The sequence below is a fragment of the Halichoerus grypus genome, chromosome 2 (assembly GCF_964656455.1).
Source record: "Halichoerus grypus chromosome 2, mHalGry1.hap1.1, whole genome shotgun sequence".
Taxonomy (NCBI): Eukaryota; Metazoa; Chordata; class Mammalia; order Carnivora; family Phocidae; genus Halichoerus; species Halichoerus grypus.
This window is the reverse complement of record NC_135713.1, coordinates 61181656-61205951: the sequence shown is the minus strand read 5'-3', so window position 1 is coordinate 61205951 and position 24296 is coordinate 61181656. Positions and strand designations below refer to the sequence as shown.

The 24296-nt window shown below is 36.2% G+C and overlaps 1 protein-coding gene across 5 annotated transcripts in view; it reads right to left on the bottom strand.

Moving 5' to 3' along the window:
- The window catches only part of CREBRF (CREB3 regulatory factor), a 60996-nt gene that overhangs the window by 678 nt on the left and 36022 nt on the right, over window positions 1-24296 (bottom strand). For 4 of the 5 annotated variants that reach the window (XM_036120335.2, XM_078066883.1, XM_078066880.1 and 1 more), the window contains 2 exons: window positions 19791-19913; window positions 4211-9881 (listed from right to left, as the gene is read on the bottom strand). In XM_036120335.2, coding sequence (XP_035976228.1) covers window positions 9766-9881; window positions 19791-19913 — 239 coding nt within the window. In that variant the 3' untranslated portion in view covers window positions 4211-9765. Of the gene's footprint in view, window positions 1-4210; window positions 9882-19790; window positions 19914-24296 lie in introns of those variants that run through there. The other variant, XM_078066879.1, reaches the window with a different exon arrangement.

The window sequence follows — 24296 nt, the reverse complement described above, 5'->3', positions numbered from 1 at the left end:
TGTCCCTCTCCTGGATTCCTCAAGTTCTTTTTGGATCTGTAGCTTTGGAATGTGCTGTTCCCTTTTCTTAGAATGCTTCCCCCCTCTTGCTCCCGCCCCATGTACTTTTGTTCACATCAGCAAGCATAAATTATGAAGACCTGAATGCTTAGCTGTGTATCTCTTAACCCTTCAACCACACTTGAAATAGGCAATACCCCAGTTTTACAGATCAGTAGATGGACTAAGAGTAGATCAAAGCGAAACAAACCCAAACTGAACAACCCTGCCCCAAGGTTACCCAACTTGAAAGTGGCAGAGCCTTCACTGAAAGCCATGTCTTCCCTCAAAAACCAAATATGGCCCCTTGGGTAGTGTTGTACACTTGGGGCTATGTAGCTTGCCCATCTGCGTTTCTCCAGTGCTCCACACACCGCCCGTTAAGGTGTTTATCATCCCACTGCACCTAATAGGGAGTGTACTGCAGGCTTGGGAGCCAACCCTGCTTGAATCCTGCAGGACAACCCACTTCACACCTCTGTGCCTCAGAATCCTGAGGCTAACTGGTGGTAATCACAGGGTTGGCTGGAGGATTAAATGAGGTAGTACATGAAAAGCACCAAGCGCAGTGCAGTAATGTGGCATGTGTTTAAGATCTCGATGGGCATTAGCTGCTAGGACATGACTGACATTTTTGGAGCACTTCCTATGTGCCCGGCACTTTGTACTAAGTTCTTAATGTGTGTCATCTAACTTGACTCTCACGACAACCCTATGAGGTAGAATTATCCACACTTTACACGTAAAGAAATAGGCACAGAGAGAATGACTTGCCCAGTGCAAACGGAAGGGCTAGTCAAAGGATATGTGCATTTTTAAAATTTAGGTACATACTACCAGATTGCTCTTCAGAGAGGTTATATGAATCTATACTCCTAGAAATGCGGTACAAATGCTTGCTTTCCCATGGCCTCGCCAACGTGCTGTGTTAACAAATACTAGGACTTTTGCCAATTTGATTAAGTGAAAAATGCCATCTTTTAATTTGCATTTCTCTTATCATGAATGAGATTGAGTGCTATTTGTATTTACTTTGCTCATTTCTCTATTAGGTGGTGGTTCTTTATCATACCAGTTTCCAGGAGCTCTTTATATATTAGGAGGATTAGCCCTTAGAGATGAGCTTTTTGCATAGGCTATAGAATTTTGACTTCCCTTATGATGGTTTTGGCCTTAAAGTTTTTTTTTAATTTTTATTTTACATAGAATTTATCAATCTTCATTTATGACTCCTGGATTTGGGATCCAAGTTAGAAAACCCTCCCTACCCTCACCCCACAGGTTTTAAAGGAATTGCCCATATTTCTTCTGTTATTTGTTCATTTATACATTTTGAGATATATATTGGCTTATTGTATGAGATACAGAGCCAACTTTTCTTTCTCCAGAGTTTCCCAGTTGTTCCAATCCTGTTTTCTGAAGAATCCATCTTTTTTTCACTGGTTCTGGATGCTACATTTACCTTAATAAATTCTTATGTTTGAATCTATTTCTAGACCTTCCATTCTGTTCTATTGGCCTATTTATGCACCAAAATGACAGTTTTATTTATAGTTTTATGTGTTTTCATGTGTTTGGATTAAATGCCCGGTCTTTTTTTTCCCCCAGGATCTTCCAGCTATTATTTTTTTCCCCTATGAACTTTGTTTTTTTGTTTTTTAACAATGAGGGTATGTTTTGAGAGAGCATTAATTTTTAATTTAATTTTGAGGACTGACAGCTTCATGTTGTTGGCTGCTCTGGTTTAAGAATTTGGGTCTTTCTTTCCATTTGTTCAAGTCTTCTTCTGTGTCCTTCATGTTATTTTAAAGTTTTCTTTATCTAGACCCTGTACATTTTAAGTTCATTCCTGGTGATGTTTTAAGACTAATATCTTTTAAAGAAACTGACGTTTTTCAGGTCACTCAAAAGTTTTGGATCCTCAGATAGAAGCTCCCTATTTAGGACACATGACCTTGGGCCCCTTTCACATCTGGCTTCTTGCTGGAAATTCCTATGTAACTGAGTCTCCACGCAGTCTTTCTGCAACAGTTGAAGAAGAAAACATCCCTCCAGCATGCTCCCTTCTAACAAAGAAACCCAATTCTAAGCCCTTAAGCTAGAGGCCATCTTTGAGGGATAGATGTACAATGCAGTGACCCACGCTCTCAATCACTGACTACTGCCAATGTTCTTTTGCTTCTATCACCTTTACCCACAGATCCTGAGATTAGCTTTTGGTTATTACATCTGCTAGTTTTTGACTTTATTATTTATTTATTTATTTTATTTATTTATTATTCATTTATTTATATTTGACAGAGAGAGACACAGCGAGAGAGGGAACACAAGCAGGGGGAGTGGGAGAGGAAGAAGCAGGCTTCCTGCTGAGCAGGGAGCCCGATGCTGGGTGCAATGCTGGGCTCGATCCCAGGACCCTGGGATCATGACCTGAGCCGAAGGCAGACGCTTAACAACTGAGCCACCCAGGCGCCTCATAGTTTTTGGCTTTAGTTCTGGTTTTCAGATTCTAAGCCCATTATCTCCCTCCTACACAGATATCCATTCAAATATTGCCTGTGACCTGGCCTGGTCCTTTAGGAGTATGAATTGTCTCTGAGTGCAGGAGCAGACTGGAGTTTCAATTGGGGGTATCATATACGCTGGGTCTCAAGTGAGTCCCCTTATCTGAGTCTATTCTCTTTTGTAAAATGGACATGACCACCCACCTCACTGCACCACTGAGAGCTGAGTTACTTGAAAGGAAAGCACCTAGCAGGGGTTTAATGAATGCCAGCCACCCCTGCCTTCTAGACTTCCTAACACCCTTTTCTTATTCTAAACCCTTCAGCTGGGATATTAAAGCATTTCCCAACTTTATGTCTTTCTGGCTGAAGAGCTCTCCTGGTTCTGAACCACTGTGGGTGAGGAGTGGCAACTGAATGACCCATTTAACTAGGTGCTACCCACAAAATGTTTCCTGTTTTTCAAAGATTTTATTTATTTGACAGAAAGAGAGAGCACAAGCAGGGGGAGCAGTGGAGGGAGAGGGAGAATCAGGTTCCCCGCCAACCAGGGAGCCCGATGCGGGGCTCGATCCCAGGACCCCAAGACCATGACCCAAGCCGAAGGCAGACGCTCAACCATCTGAGCCACCCAGGCTCACCCAGCTCCTTAAAAGTTCCCAGACCATGATGGAGGCTCCTGTGAGGGGTGGTTTGGATGGAGGTCAAGTCCATGAGAGGCTATCTCCACTTCAGCCCCAATGTCACTCAAATGAAGCAAAAAGAACTTCAAGAATCCTGGGATGTCATGAACACAAGCCTGTTGATTCTTCTCTAGCATACCCTACTGGATGTGGTACCTGTGTCCTTGCAAGTATCTCAGCAATAATGTACCCGGAACCCTTTGCATGTGTAACAGCTCTTGTCTTATTCACATGCTGCCTCCCCTCAGCAAATTGTGAGGTCCTGGATATCTCTACCTAGCACAAATCTTGGCAAAATAATATGCTAAACAAATGTTCAGCATTTGAAGGAACACACTGCTTCAGCGGTGTTCACTCAGGTCCCCTGAAGTAAGACTCTCTGTATATGGGGGCACCTGGGTAGCTCCGTTGGTTAAGCATCTGCCTTCAGCTCAGATCATGATCCCAGGTTCCTGGGCTCCCTGCTCAGCAGAGGAGAGTGCTTCGCCCTCTGCCCCTCCCCCTGCTAGTGCTCTCTCTCGCTCTCAAATAAATAAAATCTTTAAAAAAAAAAAAAAGAAGAAGATTGTGTATATGTCCAGCCTATCTCAGAGACTTGCTTTGAATTATTAAACACATACAAATGTTTAAGTCAGGAGAGACTCAAAACAGTTTATTTCCCTTGCTTAACCGAAGAATCAAAGAGGAAAAAATACGTGTAAACTAAACTGTGCTCCAAACTATGAAGAATGCAAATGTTTTCATCAATAAATAATTCTCCATAATACATTTCACTAGAGTACTGAAAAATCAGCCCAAAGTGTCCAAAATGTTAGCTCTTTATGTCCTGCACCAAGAGGGAGGCAGCACAATTCACGGTTCACGGCTGTCTTTAGTCTGGAATTTCTTTGCAGTGGGTTATCTTGCAGAGGCACAGATGGTTACCTTGGTAAGCAAAAGAAAAGCAACAGAGAAGGGGCGAAAACATGAGGCAAACAATTCAAAACCTTTTCATCTTTTTTTATTTTAAATTACAAAGGATGTTGCATACACTGATGAATCTGTATCTGACTAGAAGTGCTGAGGGGTTGGAAGGTGACAGAAAACAAAGGCAACATTTGAATTGCCTTTTCTTCTGAAAAGAAAAACTGCACAACTATTAACCAACATTTAATAGAATAATTTTTAAACAGCTCATGCGTCAACAAGATAAAATTCTTTCTAGACAAAAGACAAGACTGAATCCAATAAAAAGTTTCATAGCTCCAGTTGGGGTAATGGGGAAACAAAACTACAGAATATTTATGATAGCATTACAAACAGGATCCTACGCCACTATGCAAAAGAGGTTGCCACATCGTATGAACAAATGCTCTGAATTCTTGCCCTTCCGCTCTTCTCTTGTGACTTCTTATGTGCGGTCAGCCCTAGTATCACTGTTAATCACAAATGCTAAGTTATAGGACAAATCCTAGGGAAAGAAGGTAAAAAAAAGCAGGCAGTGGAATACAGTGTCATAAAAATGTGGTGGAAAGGCAGATACAGTACACACATACACATTTCTGTTATTTGGTTCCGAAAAAAACAAAGGGCGAAGGGCAAGACACAGTAATCAGTCCCGCTCCCATCCACCCAGAATTTAATTAACTACACCATTGTGTTTACATTGTTATGAAAGAGGCAAACCTAGTTCACCCAAACTTGGCACACTGAAATACCCAACTCTGATGTTCTTCTCTAGTCACCAAGTCTTCAATTCCAAAATACTATTTGGAAGTAGTTTTAAGGTTCTACTCCCTCACTACTACACCCTAACCTCTCTTTTCTGAAGAAAAATGGCAATTTGGCATAATTCAGTTCCTAGGTGTAATTTCTACAATTTTCGGTCAGTTTACTAAGCATGAGGATTATGCTTCAACACATAATCCCACTTGCCTATGGAAGTGTAAAACTGTCAGTAGTACATTTTCATCATCTTTCCCCAACATGCTTATTCCTTAAAACGAAACAACCATTCCTACAGTTGACATTCATTGTTACATCCCAATGTGTTTGAAATATTAAAAAAACATGGAGTCATCTTCTCATAATGCCCTTATTAAGATTACAAAGATTACAAAAGAATCCACAAGTATTACGGCACTGTGTGAGACTTATTTGTCATGATCCAAGGGAAGAACAAGACTGCAATTCTGTGCAAAGTTGTGGAAATGGCCTCAGTTCCATGGGAAATGGTATTCCACAATAGACTTCACTAGAAGGATAATTGAAACCTTTTACTTTAACACTGAAAGCATAATTCAATGCATTCTCAAAATTCAAGTTTCAAGATTTGGAGAGATGCTAACATTCTCTTACATAATTAATTAGAAAATACTTGAACAGAATTGTAGGAAGACTATATAAAGAAAGGGAACATAAGCTTTTGTTAATTCCTGCTGAAGGCAACTTGAATTTGTTTCTTAGAAAGTTAACTAAATCTTAGCAGCTAAAATATTTTTAAATGTATGGAATAAAGAAAAGCACATCCATTCTTGACATTTTGGTGAATAAACTAACAGCTTTATTAATGAAGGCAAACATCAGATAATTGTATGAATATTATATATAAAAAAAAAGAAATCCAAACTAACAGCATTGTATTTCAAAAGTACTGTACTTCTGTTTCTTTTAAAGAGACTTGTCATCTGTTTTATAAAACAAACAAAACGAGTATTCTTCTCCTAAAAAATTCTGGAAAGATGAAATAGTCAATTTCAAGCTGATGAACTGAACACACCTTTCTTTAAATGCAGACTATTGCTAAGGAGCAAATCAAGTCAAGCATCAGAAAGAAGATGTAGGACAAATTCATGAAAGTCAGAAACAAGGGATGTAGTGAAATTACTGCTAGTCTTTCCCTCTCGTATTTAAAGACCATTCAAAACTGGTCTTTCATACAAATATAAAATAACTATAAAGAGAGGGAATTGGAAACCATACCCATCTGAAATCCTTCATGATGTTTTTATAATTGCTCTGATTCTCTTACCAAAAAGGTCAAAGTGAAAGATTTAGGAAGTGGAAGGGAATGAAGACGTTAAGTTTAAATGTACAAGTAAGGCACAATATAAAGCCACATCATAATCTGTCATGAAGGATATAGGAAAGGACAAGAATCATACATGGTACAGTAGAACAAGCAATCATATTGACTGAAAAAGTGTGGCACCCAATTCAAAACTCAGACAAGATCTTAACAAGAACAACTGGACAGCATGCTTTCACATGGAGACAAACTCTATAAAGAATCCAGTGTATCTGAAACGAGGAAGAACGTTTTTTGTATTTTTTTTAAATCATAGTAGTACTAGAGTCAAAGTTTATAATTGCTTTTGGAACAATGGGTTTATTTGAGGTGAATTCACAATGCCTTCACTTAAAGTAAGATTCTGGACTTCATTATGAGCTATCTGTATACCATGTATGAACACAGAAAACCTTTAGAGAGCTCTGCTCTAATGATCTTCACCCAAAAACACATGCCACAATCTTCAAAAACAGAACATGTACAATTGTTGGGGTTTTTACGTTACCCTTTTAAGATTTGTTTGTGTGATACACTAAACGCATATATTTTAATGACAATAGAGGAAGCAGATTATTACTGGCATTAAAGTACAACCATTTCTAGACGGTTTTAAATGCCACAGAGTCCCCTGGTTAAAATGTAAAGCTGCACAGCTTGCCTATGTCATCTTTATGATAAAGTTAAAACAGCAAGAGGATTTAACTTTCACTCTACATTTTACTGCCAGGTTTTTATTTAGATCAAGTATCGCTGCAGCATTCTGACCAGCCCAGATTTAGCAGCAAATGGCAGGAATCATATAAAATGCAATTTTTTTTTTAACAAAGTGCTTTTCTAAGATATACATACATATATAAATAGGTACAAAATAAAGTGTCAACATTAAAAAGCTCAACTATTTAAAAGCTTTTAACTATTTAACTTAAGTAGTACATATAAAACACTGAAATGCAAGGATATGGAATCTACTAAACAGATTCAAAGTCTTTTTTTTTTTTTTTTTTTTTGAAATGCAAGACCAAAAAATCAAATTCTGGTTTGCAGACAGGAAAAAAGTATCAAAAACCAGAATTCCGAACAGAGCAGCTAGAAAGGGGCAATTTTATAAACCTCATCAGCTGAATCTCTATCATGAAGTGATTTTCACCTGATTGCAAAACTGCCACATTTTGGAACATGTTTCAATTTACTAAACACACTCTGTCAAAACTTCATATACTTCTAAGTTATAAGCCTGTGCTTTGCCTTCTCCATCTAAAAAGGAAAAACTTTAAACAACGAGCTTACATTCTTTTAAACCATTAGCTCTGAGCTTATCATCTGTGTAGCATGAATGCACTAACCAGGTATGTTTCCACCAAGCACACAGGAAAATCTTGTGCATCACAGTTCAGCTAAGGTGTTAAGACAATCCTTCTAGGAGTTTCCTTTTCATGATGTCAAAGAAGCATATAAGCAACATTGTTCAGTTGTTACTGTGTGTTTTAGAATCAAACTTTATAAGCTATAGCTTCAGATGCTATGGCTTACAAGTGGGGGGGGGTGGGAGGGAGAGGGGATAAAGTAGAAGAAAAAGAAACACTATTAGGACAAAATATAATTAAGGAATAAATTCTCCAGGGGGTAATGGAGAAACGGTTGGAGAAATAGATAATTTCCCAGCAGCTAGGTCTGAAATTTTTGGTATTTTTTTCTGGCTAGATAGGATCTTTTTAAAAGTATAGTTTTTATGCCACCAGTCTTCAGAGTTCAAAATACAAGATTTGAGAATCAAACAGTAAGAGAGACAGAATGGAAAGAACTGTGGGGAAGGTTTATAATGCTGCCTTGACACAAGAAATTTCTCATCAAGACGTAAAGCTTTAACACAGTTAAAACACTGACTAATGAAGCTGTTTTATGTGAGCAAAAAAGAGCACCTAAAAACTAAATGTGTTAATATTTCTCAGTTCTAGAAACTATAGAAGAAGTCACATGTAAGTCTGAAGAAGCTAGTTTGAAAATACCTGTACAAAAATATAAAAATCTATAAATTGTTTTTTTGTTTTAAGCTTGTGTTGATCTTTGAAAATATTACATGCACAATAATACATCAATTGGAAAAGTGGCAACTAAAGAATTAGATATTTTTAGCTTTTTTCTTTCTTTACATATATATATATACATAATACAATAAAAATAATCTGTATTTTGGTTGTTTGGTGGAAGTATACTACAATAAGCTAAATAAACTTTAATTTTCAAGGTCAAAAACTATTTTACCAATAGCTTACTAAAATGAAATATATTAAAATTTCCTACAATAAGTGCAGAAATAAAAAGACTTACAGACATCTAAATGGCCACCAACTTATCTACTATGGAAGCGAACTAGAGGAACAGCAAAATAATATTTGTGTGTGTGGATGCTCCTTCTGTAGATAATTGGACCCAAACAGAAATAAAATTCACAGTTCAGTAAGATCCCTAACCCTGACCTTTTCATTTTTCTTTTTTTTTCTCCTTTTTTTTTCATACATTCATACAGTATCATGTAAGCTGTGCAAAACTTTACTTAGACTGGCAGTTTGCCATATCAGTTGCATTTGTCTTTGGTACAAAAAATAAAACAATCGCAATAATGTGCAAGTATTTGTCTTCTTCCGGTCAAGTACCGAAATATGAGTTTTCTAGAGCCATCTTTTTTTTGTTTGTTTTTTGTTTTGTTTTTTATACAATACACAGACTCTGTGGCATATATCTACATTTCAACATAGTCCTATATACATTCAAAAAATCTGAAAAAGAGTTGGAACAAAAAAACATTTAAACCCCATAATTTTTCCATCTATGTATCTTGTGTTTCCTCATTAGGGTTTTCATCATACAAAATATTACCAGTTTTATAGTTTCCCCAAAATACAAGGCACAAAGAATATGCTTTTTTTTCTTACTTGCACAGACATTATATATATATTTATATATATATTTATATATACCATATTGAGCTCGGAAAATGAACTTCTAATATGGCACATGGGCATGAGTGCTGGGTTGTGCCATGTACAAGTGAGATTAATGGTTGTGGAAAATCAGAACAAAAGGAATAATTCTAAAAACAATCTAAACTGACTGTTTAAAAAAATGCTTCCTCAATTTTTTTTGTGTGGTTCAGAGCATAAACCTGCCACAATATTTGGCATTTACTAATTTCGCTCCTCCCGAATGTTTTACTTCAACAGATTTTTGCAATCTGTATCTGAACATTTACTTAAATGTGTGAGTTTCGATTCTGATGCCAGTAGCAGTTTTAACCATGGTTTATGCTCTGAAAATGCAATAATCAAGTATTTTGGATCATGCTTCACTTATGCTACTTAGTTCTTAAAACAATGTAACCTAATCGTAAATGTTTACATAATGCTAAACTGACATGCAAAACAGAATGAAAATTTACAATGAATAACGTGACAAACACAGACATTTCTGACCAGTGGTCCAATGAGGCTGATTACACTTTTGATGTTGGTATCCTTAGTCCTACAAGGCCTCCAGTGGGATTGCCTTCTGCAGTCTTCTCTAACACTTGGTTAACAAATTCTGAGGTTTGCCCAGCAACTGGGAGACCTGAGGAAAAAGAAATAAGGCACACTTAGGCACAGAAATGGAGAAGGCATAAAACGAAGGTGAGGAGTAAGCAGATCTGAGGATCAGGGGTGGCCTCCTGCTTGATACTGGTCCCAGCCAAGTACTCAGCTGCTTACTACTGCAATCCAGAAATTAATTCTACTCCTCAGATTAGAGCTTACAATTTTTAGATTAGAAAGGTCAAACCAAGAATAAAGAATGGTTAATCAACATTTTAAAGTGTGGTAGATGACAAGTAGCAACAGTCCAAATAATAGTCCAAATCCAAACCCCACACCTGTCAACAAGCTCTCCCTGTTTTCCCAGCCAGTCTCTTCCAACTGCTCCAGCCACAGTGCGTCCCATGGGTGGGCTTTACCCACACAACTGAAAACACTGACCTGAAGGATGTTTTCAGTCATTTTTATAACTACTGTATTAAGTTTATGTTTCCTTTTCTTCATTTTAAAGAGAAGTGAATGAATAAACAAAGTTGGAAGAGAAGAGGGAAAAAAGGTGGGAGATAGTGTAATTTGAATTTTTCATCTTCCTCATCTTCTACAGCTGAGGTCAAAAGATACTTCAAATCAGTAAGTCAAATAACAGAAGTATAAGCATGTTTTAAAATGAGAAAATAAATGATTAAAATGAGATGGAAATAGAAAAATATCTAGTCATTGCCCATAGGAAGAAGTCAAAAGATACTATAACAAACACAGAACTGATGCTACCTCAGCCATGTGATTAAATGTAGCATGACCAATAATGGGACAAACTGATAATATGTACCTCTTGAGTGATGGAATGAGAAGGATAATCACCTATGATGATTCTTGCCAAGAAAATTTAACTGCATCTAGTCAGGAGGAAACAGACGTCTAACTCCAGATGTTGGGACATTTTACAAGATCAACTACCTGAATTTTTCATGGGGAAAAAGAAAAGGCTGGCAGACTGATCTAGATTAAAGGGGGCAAAAAGATTGATCCTTAACAAACAAACAAAAAGGCTATAAAAGGACATTATTGAGACAACTGGGGAAGTTTAAATATGGACTCCATATAGATATTTTAACAGTGTTGAAGTACTTGGGTGTGATACTGGTATTGTGCCTAAGTAAGAAAATGTCCTTGTTCTTGAGAAACACATGCTGAAGTAGTTAGGGATGAAGGATTTGTTTAGAAGTTACCTTCAAATACTCAGGAATAAAAATATGTAGATACAGACAAAAATAAAGCAAATGCAGCAAAATATTAACAACTGGTGAATCTAGTTGAATGATAAGCAGATGTTCAGGTACCATTTCTATTCTTCCTATAGGACTGAAATCTTAAATGAGAAGTTAAGGGAAAAAAATTAAACATGTTACGCTCTAGTTAAAAATTCAACGCACAAGTAAAAAATGAAGAGCTTACAAATAATCAGAGAACACATACAAAACTGCAACTATAATAATGGATCATACAATGAATGATATAAAAAAGGAAAAAGCCACATGAACAAAGCCTAACATCTTCTGATGACAAAATTAAAATCAAACATGTATCAGTAAATAAAAAATGACCTAAACTTACCTATTAAAGAAAAACCCCAGTCTGTCTAATAAATAAAATCCAACTTTATGCTATGTATAAAAATCTAAAAGTTAATTTTATGCTCTACTTATCAAAATTAAATTTTGACTTAAATGTTTTTAAAAGAGATGTATCTAGTATAAAGTGATTCAGAAAGACTGAAAATTAAAGGGTAGGCAAAGGTATACTAAGCAAATATAAATAAGAAAGCTGCATTCATGATTGCAATATCAGACAGGACTGAATTCAGAGAAAACGTTACAAAGAAGACCAAAGAAGTATGCTTCATAATAATAAAGATTTTGATCCATAATGAAGATCTAGCAGTAAGGAATCCTATTCAAGCACTCCAGCATTCAAGCAAAACCACAGAAAATATGAGAAAAAAACTGAAACACATTAGCAGGGACTTTCTCAGTTTTACATAGAGTAAATGGACACCTTCTACAAAAATGAAAAGGAAGAAAGGACCTAATTAAGATTACCTAATCAACATATAATGGAGTTTTAACATAAAACAGAAAATATATCTACTTCTCAATGTCCACAGAACATTTAATTAGGCTGTAATAAACATAACAAATGTAAATAAATGTAACCATGTTGGGTCGCTAAAAAAAAAATCTTTTTTTTTTTTTTTTTAAGATTTTATTTATTTGACAGAGAGAGACACAGCAAGAGAGGGAACACAAGCAGGGGGAGTGGGAAAGGGAGAAGCAGGCTTCCCGCTGAGCAGGGAGCCTGATGCGGGGCTCGATCCCAGGACCTTGGGATCATGACCCGAGCCGAAGGCAGACGCCCAACAACTGAGCCACCCAGCACCCCGGGTTGCTAAAAAAATCTTAATAAATAACAAAAAAAAGAGAAGTTAATAACAAAACTAGAAAATAATAATGTCTACCTTCTGGAAAATTTTAAATCTCTCTCAAACAATTCTTGGGCCAGAGAGTAAATCAAACCTAAAATTTCAAAGTATTCAGAAAACAAATAAGACATATCAGAATTTATGACATATAGCTAAAGCAGTTCTCAGGAGAAATTTCAAAGGTTTTTAATTATATTAATGAACAAGAAAAAATAAAAAAAGAAGTGAATTAAGCATCTAACTGAAGAAATCAGAAGAACTGATCAATTCAAGAGCTGGTTCTTTGGGGGAGAAAGAACCACCTATAATTAACCAATGCAAGAAGTGAAGGCAAACACAGCAGACAAAGTAAGAAATGAAAATGAAGTACTAGCCACTGATACAGAGGCTATTAAAAAAACAAAGAATTTTAATAAATTTGAGGGCATGGAGGAAGTGGATAATTTTCTAGGAATATACAAATCAAACTGACTCCAGAAGAGCTTGTAATCTGACATACAAATTATCATAGAGATACAGAGAAAGTTTTCAAAGAGTTAATCACAAAAACACATTGGACCAGATAGTTTCAAAGAGTGTTCTATCAAATCTTTAAGAAAAAGAAACTCCAATTTATTTAAAGTCCTCCAGAAAGGAATTCTGGAAAGATTATTGTATGGCAGCATAGATTTTTAATCTCCTGAATGCCCCATATAAAAACAGAGATTAAATAGAAAAACCATAAACCCACAGAAAACATTAACAAATGACAACGTATCTCCACAAACTCCAAAATTCAAAAGGGTGGAAACAAACTACCAAAAGCTACAAGACCCGTATGGCATTAACATTACCAGTATTTGTGCAGGATGAGTCAAGGGAATTAATGTACCTGAGAACAAAAGAAGTCAAGAACAGCCAACAGGTTACTCACCGGAAGCCACAAGAGACCAACATGAGAACAGGTGAATGTGAGAAGCCCACAGTAAGATGTTGAGGGGCTAGAGCAGTCTAGCTCTGTGAACTAAAAACTGACCAACCATGACTCCCTTGAAGGACAGGAGGCAGGACTGGTAAGAATCAAAACTGGGCAAGACAGGAACAACAGATATGAAAGAAAGATGGTCCAGATAAAATGGGAGAGGAGCACAGACCAAGAAATTTCAGAAAGCAAGTTGCCACGTGCACCTGCCTGCCGCAAGTTCCTCTTCTTGTCCTCGCTTGACTGTGGGCTAGTGACATACAAATGTACCAAAGAAATCCCCTCACACCTTCTGCTTTGGAACATCACCACTAACTCCAATAAAGGCACTTGTCCACAGGTTCCTTTGTTTTTCTCCCACTCACTCTCTCTGTCCCCTCCCTAACTTGCTTTGTTGAACCCTCTCCCTTATTGCTCCCTCCATGTGGCTCCCTTGTGGCATGTGGTGACTTTGTTTCTCTAGGGTAAACTTTCTTCCTGCTCCTCTCCTGTGTCCCCTTCTTAGGCTGGATTGAATGACCATCTCATAAATGAATACAAAACATAGTTTTAGGGTCCTCTGTTTTCAATTAATACAAAACATATTCTGACTCTAAAATTTGAAGTTAGGAAAGCAATCCTGAACTAAACTTTCTTTTCAAGGTTTAGAAAAAACAGTTTTACGTGTATTAAAGTCAAAAATCCCATGAAGTTATTGTAAATGGGATGCCTGGGTGGCTCAGTCTATTAAACGTCTACCTTCAGCTCTGGTCATGATCTCAGGGTCCTGGGAGCCCATGTTGGGTTCCCTGCTCAGCAGGGAGTCTGCTTCTCCTTCTCCCTCTGCCCCACACCCTGCTCGTGTTCTCTCTCTTTCGAATGGATGAAAAAAATCTTTTAAAAAAAAGTTACTGTAAGATAAAAGAGAAGATTCCTACAATGAAAGTGTGCCTGAAAGATATGACCACAAATGACCATATCCCACTATTATTATCCCAAATGGTCACAACCCACTATTATTTCAGAATGAACTCAATGATTTCCAAAATGAACAAAAAGACATTAAAGAAAATGTTACATGAAAGAACAAAAATCAGAAAGAGAAAAACTCAGAAAAGAATTGTAAGAAAAAATTAATTCCTGAAAGTAAGACAAAACTAAAAGAAAATGGCAACCTATGGAATGGGAGAAGATATTTGTAAATATCTTATCAGATAAAGGGCTAGTATCCAAAATCTGTAAAGAATTTATCACACTCAACACCCAAAAAACAACCCAGTCAAGAAATGCGCAGAAGACATACAAATGGCCAACAAACACATGAAAAAATGCTCAACATCACTTGGCATCAGGGAACTACAAATCAAAACCACAATAAGATATCACTTCACACCGGTCAAAATGGCTAAAATGAACAACTCAGGAAACAACAGATGTTGGTGAGGATGTAGAGAAAGGGGAACCCTCTTACACTGTTGGTGGGAATGCAAAATGGTGCAGCCACTCTGGAAAACAGCATGGAGGTTCTTCAGAAAGTTAAAAATAGAGCTATGCCACCACTCAGCAATTGCACTACTAGGTATTTATCCAAAGGATACACACATAGTGATTCCAAGTGGCACATACACCCCAATGTTTATAGCAGCCATGTCCATAACAGCCAAAATATGGAAAGAGCCCAGATGTCCATCGACAGATGAATAGATAAAGAAGATGTATGTGTGTGTGTGTGTGTGTGTACCCACACACATATACACAATGGAATATTACTCAGCCATCAAAAAGAATGAAATCTTGCCATTTGCAATGATATAGCTGGAACTAGAGGGTATTATGCTAAGCGAAATGTCAGTCAGAGAAAGACAAATACCATATGATTTCAACTCATATGTGGAATTTAAGAAACAAAACAGATGAACATAGGGGAAGGGAAGAAAAAAAAGTAAGATGAAAATAGAGAGGGAGGCAAACCGTAAGAGACGTGAACTCTAGGAAACAAAGTGAGGGTTGCTGGAGGGGAGGTAGGTGGGGGGATGGGGTAATTGGGTGATGGGCATTAAGAAGGACACTTGATGCATCAGTTGTATCACTAAATTCTATGCCTGAAACTGATAATACAGTATATGTTAACTAAATTGAATTTAAATAAAGAATTTTAAAAAAAGACAAAACCAAAAGAACTATAAGAACAGCAAATAAACACAACAATAATGCTTTTAAGAGAAACAGAGGTGTGGGGTGCCTGGGTGGCTCAGTCGTTAAGCACCTGCCTTTGGCTCAGGTCATGATCCCAAGGGTCCTGGATCGAGCCCCGCATCAGGCTCCCTGCTCAGCGGGAAGCCTGCTTCTCCCTCTCCCACTCCCCCTGCTTGTGTTCCCTCTCTCGCTGTGTCTCTCTCTGTCAAATAAATAAATAAAGTCTTAAAAAAAAAAAAAAAGACACAGAGGTGCAAAGGAGAAAGAACTTTAAAATAAAAAAGAGAGGTGCTGGGTGGCTCAGTCCTTAAGCATCTGCCTTCGGCTCAGGTCATGATCCCAGGGTCCTGGGATCGAGCCTGCTCTGCGGGAAGCCTGCTTCTCCCTCTCCCACTCCCCCTGCTTGTGTTCCCTCTCTCGCTGTGTCTCTCTCTGTCAAATAAATAAATAAAATCTTTAAAAAAATAAAATGAAAGAAAAAGGAAGTTAAGAGATAAAAAAATTGATCAAAAGTGAATTTACCTCAGAAAATAGTAAAGATAGGCAAAGAAGATCCAACCCACAAATAGTAAGTCCCTGAACAACAACAACAAAAAACAAAGCAAGGGGGTGCCCCGGTGGGTCAGTCAGTTAAGCGTCCAACTCTTGATCTCAGCTCAGGTCTTGATCTCAGGGTCGTGAGTTCAAGCCCTGCATTGGGGTCCATGCCCAGCTTAAAAAAACAAAACCAAAGCAAGGAAACAGGTCAAATACTAAAAAGATCTGAACTACATATTGAAAGAGCGAAGTGCACACATGAGACTATCAACCTAAAATGACCAACCCCAAGATAAAGTTTAGTGAAATTACTGGGAATTAAAGAAAAAGAAAAAATCCTGTTGACACTGACAAAAACAGCAAATGAGTTATAAAGCAAAAAAGTTAGGCAACAATTAGCTTTTTTTGGTGGGGGGCAATTATTAGCTTTTTAATAGCAACATTTCATGCCAAAAGAAAAACGGAGAAACATATTTAAAATAAGGAAAGAAAATGTGAGTCAAGGATTTTGGATCTGGTAAAACTGACTTTTTGGATGTAAAGAGAATATACAAACTTATCAAATTACAAGGTCTTTACATTTAAAACTGAAAAGGTAAAAAGAATCTTTACTTGTAGTGTTAAGTTCTTCCCTCTACCTAATAAAGGAACTGAAATGTTTAAAGAACATGAAAGACAGAAATGCACTGAAAAAATACAATATTAAAATAGCATCAATCCATTTGAAGAAAAAGTCAAGCAAATTCACCAGGACTTCCCATATCTGGGTACTGAATTAATCTATGTAGAGGTAAAAAGTAACTGGTTGTTTAGGAAAAGTACTGATATTTAGGAACTACTCTTTGCCTAAGATTATTCTCCATATAAATACAGTTTTGTTCAAAATAGACTTGACCTTTCATAGTGTTAATTTTTTGTATAAATATACTGTCCTTAGTTTTGTTTCACTTTGTATGTACTCTACTTTGATATGTATTTACAACTCTACTTTTGAAAAAGTTATTCTGTATATATAATAATTGCATATTCAATTCATTTTAGTATTCTATGAACTTACCTGGTCACTATTTATAAGTCATTTCCCAACGCTTAGCAAAAAGAATTAACTACTGATAAGACATAATCACTGAAATACCATACCATTTGGAATACTGAAATAGAAAAATTGTATCTATTTTGTTAGTCAATTATATCACAAATAATCGTCAAGTTAATACTATGTTGTGAACATACAGCTTAAACATTTGGCTAATTTTAATTGGCTTTGTCATGAACAAAATCTTCAATTTTCTAAAATATGAATGATGGATTACAGGAACAAGGTGGAAATAAAACTCTTTAAAAAAAATCTAAATGGTGGGGTGCCTGGGTGGCTCAGTCGTTAAGCGTCTGCCTTCGGCTCAGGTCATGGTCCCAGGGTCCTGGGATCGAGCCCCGCATCGGGCTCCCTGCTCCGCGGGAAGCCTGCTTCTCCCTCTCCCACTCCCCGCTTGTGTTTCCTCTCTCACTGTGTCTCTGTCAAATGAATAAAATCTTAAAAAAAAAAAAAATCTAAATGGTGAAGATGTAATATGGTAACATCAACAACTAATATTTATTGAGTATTGAGAATTTATGTGCTCAGCAGGGTGCTAAGTGCTTTATATGCACTCTTCCCATTTAATACACCCATTGTCCATATTTTACAGATGAGTAAAATTAGGTTGAGGGAAGTGAAGTCATTTCCCTAGGGTCCTCATAAGTGGCAGGGCCAGGAGTTCAATCTAAAACGGATTTCAAATACTCTGATTTTAACCACTATAATAAACAAGCTTTTGTTTTTTGAAAACATGATTTTAATTTTTAGACCAGTGGCTATTGCTAGAGCCACAGAGAAACCTAGCCTTTTTTGGTAAAAAGATAGGAAACAAGGCATGCAGATCTAAGGTACCTTAAAATAAAGAAAATGTTTCAAGAATGAAGATAAATGCTCAAAAGTGTCAAATGTTACAAATAATGTCAAGAAAAGGAAATTCTCAAGTAAGCCTACTGGATGAAGCGATTAGCGGGCCACATGTGAACTACTCAGGTCAAATACCACAGAGATGGGTGTTAGATGACAGGGCTAAGTGATGTTATGTGGGGGTACTGTGAGCACGGGAACTCAAAGAACTTACTTCTATGCCTGGTTCAGCCATTTATTGATTGTATGACTTATGACAAGTTACTTTAATACCTTGCTGTGTTTCTAATTCCTCATTTGTAAAATCACAATAATACCTCCTTCACAGAACTGTGAAAGTAGATTACTAACCAACCTTAACAGACAGGTACTGGATCATAGTAAGTACCCATAAATGTTAGCTGTTTATCCCTTCCTAACACCTAAGGAATCCTTTCCAGGCTTTTGATCTCTCCTTTAAATCTTCTCCTTTGGCCTTCAAACATGAATGTTGTCAATTCATGAAACTTTTGTCAAAATCTATGTGCATTGCTAATTTTATTAATGATTCCAAATTGCCCTTCAAAAACACTAGAATATTTCACATCCGGTATGAACACAATGCTGACAAGAGAAACTAGTAATTGCAAAGACATGAGAAACTTACTAAGTGCATGGAAGCATTCAATGTGTATTTATTTTTAATTAAAGAAAATGCAATCATTTTGGTAGCTGTGAGAAGTATTTCTATGTAAACAGAAATAAACTGTTGCTCACTCTACTCCATCTAAACATCTTGATTTCCTCACAGCAATTGCCACAATTTGTTATTCTTTCCCGTTTATTCTATGTCTTCCATTTTTAGACTACAAGCTTCCTAAGAGTAGTGACCAAATCTCTATTATTCATCCCTGTATCCCCCAACACCTGGCATATATAGTAGGCATTCAAGAAACTTTGATGAATGAATATATAGTAACTGGAAGTAAGAAAAATGGTTTTAACAGAAATGCAAAAAAATTCCAAAATATTTACAATTTTAAAAAATTAGAACAATTTATAGTGTTTGTTACCCTAAAATTCAGGTAAGTAACTAAATAATTATTTAAAAAGTAAGTTCTAATTCCTTTAAGTGACCTGATTCAATACACAGTCAGCATCCTGGGGAAAAATGAACTGGAGGAAAATTCTCAGGTAACCGAAGTTTGCCACTCTACACAATGACTACATAAGAACCAGTTTTTAAAGACAGTCCTAGAATAAATATTGCAAAACAAAGAATATATAAAACAGCTGAGCCAATTTTATGAGCTTCAGGGTCTTCATGGATTGCACTATGCTGCAATGTCCTTGGGATGCTACTCAGGGTGATCTGCTCCTATGGCAGCTAAGCTCTTACACCTCTAGAGTTCTCATGTCTACATGAGCTACCTCTCCCGTCCCTGTCACGTAGTGCTCTGCCTCTGTTCCTCCCCATGATATACATTCTGTTCAGGGAAAAAACAGATAATTAAGTTTATTAGAATCCTGTGAACTGTATTACAGAGTAAAACATATAGGTAAGAACCTCTACCAAAGTATAAATTGCAGGCTTGACAGCTCAATCTTTATTTTTCCCATTAAAGGTTAAAGTTGCTAGAAGTTCATCTTTCCTAAGTATTAAAACAGTTCAGTGATGAAGTCTAAATAGTAAATTGTGGTAACCAGCAATACATGTTTATGAATGCAAAATCTCAAAAGACAAAACAATTTGTAAACAAGAGTAACTACAATAAGAACATTTGAGTTTTTCCTTAAAAGAATGTTTAATATCTCCTTAAATCATATATCTTACACTACATGTTACTGTTATGAATTTATCCAATATTCTTCTTACCAAGAGTATCTTTAATGAGCATTTCAAGCTTCTGCCCCATGTTGGGTCCTCTCTCCTCTCTTGGATTCTGTACTCGGTTTACAATCTCTTGCTTGATGGAGTTGATTACAAACAATAAATTATCTGGAAGACAGAACAAGATACTTGGAACATGTCACTAACATGGAAGAATTTGCTTTTTATTGTGTAATAACAGTTATTCAGTTAAAAAATGGAGAATTTGTAAGAAAATATTAAGTAGTGATGGGTTATAAGCCTTTTTTAAAATTTAAATTCAATTAGCCAACATATAGTACGTCATTAGTTTCAGATGCAGAGTTCAGTTATAAGCTTTTTTTATCCAAAGAAACTAATTTCAAATGATGTGCCAGTTTTGATGACACACTGCAGACACATATCAATGTCTACTATCCTGTAAGCAACTTGACCTAATTGTCTTCATGGATTGAATCATAGGATCTTAGTAAATGTTTATTAAATAAATCAAATGAAGTCCTTCAAGTCCTCCAAAGACAAAACTTTAAAAACTATCCGCAGTTTACGAAGAGAGTTAACCAAAAGTAAATAGAAGGAGGTAAATAATAAAGAGCAGAAATCAATAAAACAGCAGAAACATACAACAGAGAAAAAGCCAAAAGTGGTTCCCTAAAAAAAGATCAACAAAATTGATATCCACTCCCACCCTCCATTCCCAGCTAAACAGATTGATCACCTATATGAAAAAGCGGTTATCACTTAAGAATCTGGAGCTATTGAAAGGATAAGAAGAAAATGCTGTGCTGGGGCACCTGGGCGCTCAGTCGTTAAGCTTCTGCCTTCAGCTCAGGTCATGATCCCAGGGTCCTGGGATCGAGCCCCATATCGGGCTCCCTGCTCGGCGGGAAGCCTGCTTCTCCCTCTCCCACTCCCCCTGCTTATGTTCCTGCTCTGTCAAATAAATAAATAAAATCTTTACAAAAAAAAAAGAAAACGCTATGCCAACAAATTTAACAACTTGGTAAAAATGGTCACATTTCTTGAAAATGCAACTTAAAAAAATTGACACAAGAAGAAATGAAAAATCTGAACAGCTTATTTCAAGCAAAGGAATTAATTTATCCAAAAATATAAGGGGTTTTAATGGAAAATTATATCAAATATACAATGAAGAAATAAAATTGATCTTATTAAACTTTTCAAAAAAGAGGAAGATAGATCATGGCCCAATTCACTCTATAAGGCCAAAATAGCCCAAATACCAAAACCTGACAAAGACATTACAAAAAAAGAAAATCACAGACCAATATCCCTCTTGAATATAGACACACAAATCCTTAACAGAATATTAACAACAGAATCCAACTTAGTTTTAGAACAGAATCTTACAGAATATCTGTAATAGACTCTTAATATAAATATTGTCCTTTTTGGACAATATATTACAACCAAGTAGAGTTTATTCCAAGAATGCAAGGTTGGTTTAATATTCAAAAATCAGTTAATGTAATTTACCATATTAAGAGGTAAATATGTGATATATTACCAGAATAAGGGAGAACACAACATGATTGCTCCAACAGATGCAAAAAAGACCATATGACAATATTCAACACCCATCTGTGATAAATGAAACTACAAAAAAAAAGAGAAATTAAAGTGATAGAGGGCATCTCATCTTACAAAAAAGCCTACTGCCAACATCATACTTTAAGGTGAAAGGCTCCTCACCCCCGAGATTGATTTATTTTTCTTGCCTTATTGCAATACCTAGGACATTGGATAGACATGGTGATTGCCTTGTTTGCAAAGGCATAAATATCAGAAAAGAAGAAATAAAGCCATCCCTATTTGCAGATGATGATTGCTTTCATAGAAAATCATAGGGCATCTATATACCTACCACTGGAACTAATAAACAAATTCAGCGAGATAACAAGATACAAGAATATGCAAAAATCCATTTTATATATTAACAGCAAAGTTTAAAAATAAAATTTGAAAAATGATTCCGTTTACAGAGCGCCAAAAAATATAAAATACCCAGTAACAGATCTAACAAAAGATGTTAAGCATTCTACACTGAAAACTATAAAAAAAGGCACAGAGAAATTAAAGGAGACTTAACAAATGGAAAGAGATACCAAGTTCATGGATTAGAAGACTCCATTTTGTTAAAATGATAATTCTCTCCAAATTGATCTACAGATTGAAACAGTCCCAATCAAAATTTCAGTTAGTTTTGTAAAAAGTGATTCCAAAATTTATATGGTCATGTAAATGACCTAGAATAGCCAATGCAACTTTGAAAAAACAAAATTGTAGAGTTAACAAGAACTTACACTTACCCGACTTAAGATTTACTATAAAACTACAGTAATCAAAATAGTTTGTATCCGCATAAAGGTAGACAAATGATCAATGGAACAGAATACAGAGTCCAAAAGTAGACTCATACGTATAGGGTCAACTGATTTGACAAAGGTGAGAAAACAAGTGAACAGGAAAAGGAAGGTTTTTTTATTTTTATTTATTTATTTTTATTATTATGTTATGTTAATCACCATACATCATTAGTTTTTGATGTAGTGTTCCATGATTCATTGTTTGCGTGTAACACCCAGTGCTCCATACAGTACGTGCCCTCTTTAATACCCATCACCAGGCTAACCCATCCCTCCATCCCCCTCCCCTCTAGAATGCTCAGTTTGTTTCTCAGAGTCCATAGTCTCTCATGGTTCATCCCCCCCTCCGATTCCCCCCCTTCATTCTAAGGAAGGTCTTTTTAATGAATGGTGATTGATCAACTGGATATTCATATGGAAAAAAACAAACATCAACTCTCACCCCACACCGTAAATAAAAATTAACCTAAAATGGATCATAAACCTAAATGCAAAACCTAAAACTGTATGAATTCTAGGAGAAAACATACAAGAAAATATTTGTACTTTGGAGTTGGCAAAGTTTTTACAAACACTAAAAATATAAACTATAAAAGGAAAAACAGGCAAATTGGAGTCCATCAGAATTAAAAATTTTTGCTCTTTTGTAGCTCTTGGGGTTACCCCACTTCTCCATGACTTGGTTCATTTTCCAACTGGAGATGTCGTAGGGATGTCCCTTCTCAGTGTCGTCTTTTATATTTACTTGGGCACTTGATCTTTAGCAGAAACAATGATGAATTCATTAAGTCCTGTGTTTACACATTGTTAATCCTTCTCCCTCTAACTTCCAAGTAAATTCCGTTTTAATATCTTAAGTGGTATAAATTGTTTAATTCTAAAATAAAGGAGTTAGAAAGGCAGGGTATTGTGCTGTGCTTAATTCTATGTAGTACAAAACATATAATGCAGAATAACTAAGACCTTCAGAATATAAAAGAATAAGGATAATGGAGTAAATTTTTCATAAGGTTTATTTCACTTTGAGATTCTTTCTTTCTCAATTTTTTAATGCTAAATATCCTTCCTTGTATGAAATTACAGTTGTAGATGATGTTCTTTTTAACGTCTTCACATGGCAAAATATAAAGTTCACAACCCTACAGTTCCCAAATCCCAAATTCTTTTTCAAATGTCACTGACTTGTGAATTACAAATTCCAGAAACTATTGGATTAATAGGTGGGTAGTGGATAATAAGTGTTCCACAAAACAGTAACAGATCGACTGACAGATATTTTGAGGAATCGAGGGCACGATTCTCTTGAGAAATGTACCAGAAACTCTAGGAAGAATTTTCAAACTACATGTGGCAAACTGCACGAGAGCCTCTCATGGGTTCTGAAATGACTTCTAAACCAATAGTTAAGTCTGGTCGTTCTTTCCCAGAAACTGGAGAAGAGAAGGTAGTAAGAAGTGGAAGAGAAATAAATGAATGAGAAGATCCTCTTCCTTCATGCTAATTGAGAAGAAAATGATACCTTTTTAAAGACAGGCCTTTTCCTACATGAAAATATAAGACGCTTTAAGTCAGCTTTAGAAACAAGAAAAATTTAAGAGAGCTATCATAACTCAATTTGAGATAGAACAACACATCCAAAAACACATATACTCCTGGCCCTTACCACCTCCCCAGGTGTTCCCTACCCCAGAATATATTTACATCACAGACCAAAGCATGTGTAGGGGGCTGTGCATTAGCACATATACAAATGCAAAAATATCTGGCTATACATAATTATGGATATACATATATACATAATTATGGATAAATACATTAACTGAACAACACACAGATAGATGCCTACAACTGTCCAAGGAAACAGAGACCCAGAAGGCTCCCAATGGTCCACCACATCTCCTTGCAGCCCAAGTCATCTGGTTCTAAAATGGAGTATGAATGCCTATGATATTGTAATCATTATGTGTATATATACTCACAGAGCTCAAGGTCAGAATGCTTCAACAGCAAGAAAGAATAATAGGAAAATGGGTAGATTTCCTTTCCAACAAATCAACTATTGTTTTACCTAATTCATTTACCTGCTGACAGTTCCTGAGTGGCCATTAATATATAAAACCATCAG